Source organism: Penaeus vannamei, chromosome 3, assembly GCF_042767895.1.
Source record: "Penaeus vannamei isolate JL-2024 chromosome 3, ASM4276789v1, whole genome shotgun sequence".
Lineage (NCBI taxonomy): Eukaryota > Metazoa > Arthropoda > Malacostraca > Decapoda > Penaeidae > Penaeus > Penaeus vannamei.
In genome coordinates this window covers 37,849,021-37,851,520 of record NC_091551.1, presented here as the reverse complement: position 1 = coordinate 37,851,520, position 2,500 = coordinate 37,849,021, and the positions used below count along the sequence as shown (strand labels likewise).

The following is a 2,500-nucleotide window of genomic DNA, read 5'->3' as shown; positions in this document are numbered from 1 at the left end:
AAGAATTTTTTTTATGAGGTAGTGAATTATGGTCTTGGTTAGTGTATTTTGGGGAGGAAATTAGATGAACAAATACAACTAGCAAATATAGACCTCAAGGCAGGAGGCCCCTAACCAAGCGACCTTTCCAGACACGCATCCTGCTGAACAAGGCGGACCAGGTGCCGCCCGAGGAGTTGATCAAGGTCCAGGGCAGCCTCTTCTGGAACCTCAGCCCCCTCCTGGGCGTCTCCACCCCGCCCACCGTCTACGCCGGCTCCTTCGCCTCCAGGCCCTACCGCCCAGCCTCGCCCGCCAAGCTCTTCGAGGTGGGCGTCAGCGATGCGCAAGTCGCTCTTCTTTTCTTTCCTGTTTCTTTCTCCTAAGTTTGTTCCTGTTCCTCTTTTCTTTCTTATTTACCTCACTTTTCCTCTTTGTTATGTGTACTTTGGTCCTCTTCATTTTTTTCACTTTTTAAAATATTCTTTGTCCTGGCTACTTTGTTCGCTCGTCGTCTTCGTCCTTTTCTCTTTTTTCTGTCTTTGTTTTCCTTGTTTATTCTCAGCATCTCTACTTCTGCTTCTTTACTGTGATGGAAATTTTCCTAGCAGATGAGTCGACATATGTGGTGGTTATGATAAAAAATTTTTGTTATGGTAACAACGATGGCAATGATGATAGCAAAAACAACAAAAATGATAATGATGCTGATTACAATAATACTAGCAATAACAATTCTGATAATGATATACTGATGATGATGATTATAACAATGCTATAGATAATAATACCAATAAAAATAAACGAGTCGCATGGCTCTTCCAGGCTCAGGAGGAGGCCCTGCTGCACGACATCGCCCAGGCCATCAACAACCGCGTCGACAACCGCATCGCCATCGCTCGCAGGCACGCGGTAAGTTGCTGTCGGTTTCCTTCAGTCTCTTCGAAATGATTTTTTTTCTGAAAGGCAACGAAATGGCGATGTTTACTGGTTGGGTTTGATAGAGAATGATAACTCGGTTGAGGAAGAAGTGGTGTTGATTTATGTTTAGAATTCGGGTTCGCGGTAGGATGTTGTATGATATTTGAGATAGAATTTGATAGAAAGTAACTTTTTGAATACAGGTTCGTGTGAGGAACCACGCCCAGATGGTGGACTCGTACCTGACCACCTTCTACATGAACAAGGGCTTCCTCACCAGCAAGCACAAGCTGGCCGAGGACATCATCGAGAACCCTCACACCTACAACATCTACGAGGGCATGAGTCTCCTCACCAACATCTCTCGCTACGATCTGCCCGACCCCGAGGTGTACAGGGACTTCTTTAGGTGAGTCAGTTTGGGGGGAATATAGTGCGAGGCCCTTGGTTTGGGGGAGGGGGCTTTTGACTATATGCGTGGGGGGGGATGCTGGCGAGCGTTGGAAGAGTGTTAACGGCTGTCCTTTCCCGCAGGGTCCACAACCTGTACGACTTCCAGAGGCTGAAGGACACGTGCTCCTACTTCCGGGGCTGCCCGCTCGCCAAGATCGACGGCGCCATCAGCCACAACCTGCCTGAGCTGCTGGACCGCCACCGCCGCCTGACCGAGGCCGCCCAGGGCGGGGCGGGAGCCAAGCCTTCCCCCGTGCCCACGCCGGGAGTCCGAGGCGCTGTGCCCCCCGCTGCCCATGTCCGGACGTCATGAGCAGCCCCTCCCTGATGCCCCCGCTACCTGCGCGTGCCTTCTTAGGCCTGAGGGGGTCAGCACATGACCAAAGTGTGATATTCAAACTGGAGATGCGACTGCCCACCGAGCCGCCATGACCCAGCTGATGTGCAGGGCGGCCGGGCGGGAGTAGGGCGGGGTCATCTCAGGTCACGCCCCCGCCGTACCCCCGCGACACTGATTCTTGAGAAGCAGCAGAGGCTGCTACTTGAACACCTGTATCAACTTTCCCTACTGGAGACTGCCATGCCGCTGCCTTCACCCTGGCGGAGGCGAGATCCCCGGGGCGAGGCTGGCGGCAGACCCTGCATTCCCACACAACCATGGTCCACACAGCTCAGCGATACTTCATATGTTCACGTGTCTTGTTCTTCACATCGTCCATGTATGTCTGTGCCTTTCTCCTCGCTTAACAGCATGACCTCAGATGACCTGCCATGGGGGGTGTAGGGGAGCCACGTGAGGCGCCTCGACTCTCGCTTTGACCTCGTCGTGTGGCTGCTGAGCCCCTGGATGATGCTCAGAGGAGAGTTCAGGTGTCTCTTACTGTATTATGCTCATATGGAGACACACTTTACCACGACGCACCGCAAATGTATAGGAAACAACTCAAGATTCCTCCTCATCGTGTAGAGTCTTAGAGCATTCCACTTGCGTAGCTGGTCTGACTGCTGTGCTACGACTTACGCAGAAATCTGTAAAAGGAAACTGTCGACTAAATATGTTTTACTCAACTTGACGCTGGTGTCGTTGGCCCCCAAAGTTATCGCAGGAAGGGTATGAAAGGAACTTATCCGCGTTTACATATCCCTA

At 51.6% G+C, this 2,500-nt stretch overlaps 1 protein-coding gene across 11 annotated transcripts in view; it reads left to right on the top strand.

Annotated features, from left to right (window-relative positions):
• The window catches only part of LOC113816011 (trichohyalin), a 43,625-nt gene that overhangs the window by 39,982 nt on the left and 1,143 nt on the right, over positions 1-2,500 (top strand). For all 11 annotated transcript variants that reach the window (XM_070144950.1, XM_070144918.1, XM_070144914.1 and 8 more), the window contains 4 exons: positions 132-308; positions 805-891; positions 1,104-1,309; positions 1,435-2,500. The exon at positions 1,435-2,500 is cut by the window's right edge and continues 1,143 nt beyond it. In XM_070144950.1, coding sequence (XP_070001051.1) covers positions 132-308; positions 805-891; positions 1,104-1,309; positions 1,435-1,666 — 702 coding nt within the window. In that variant the 3' untranslated portion in view covers positions 1,667-2,500. The remainder of the gene's footprint in view (positions 1-131; positions 309-804; positions 892-1,103; positions 1,310-1,434) is intronic.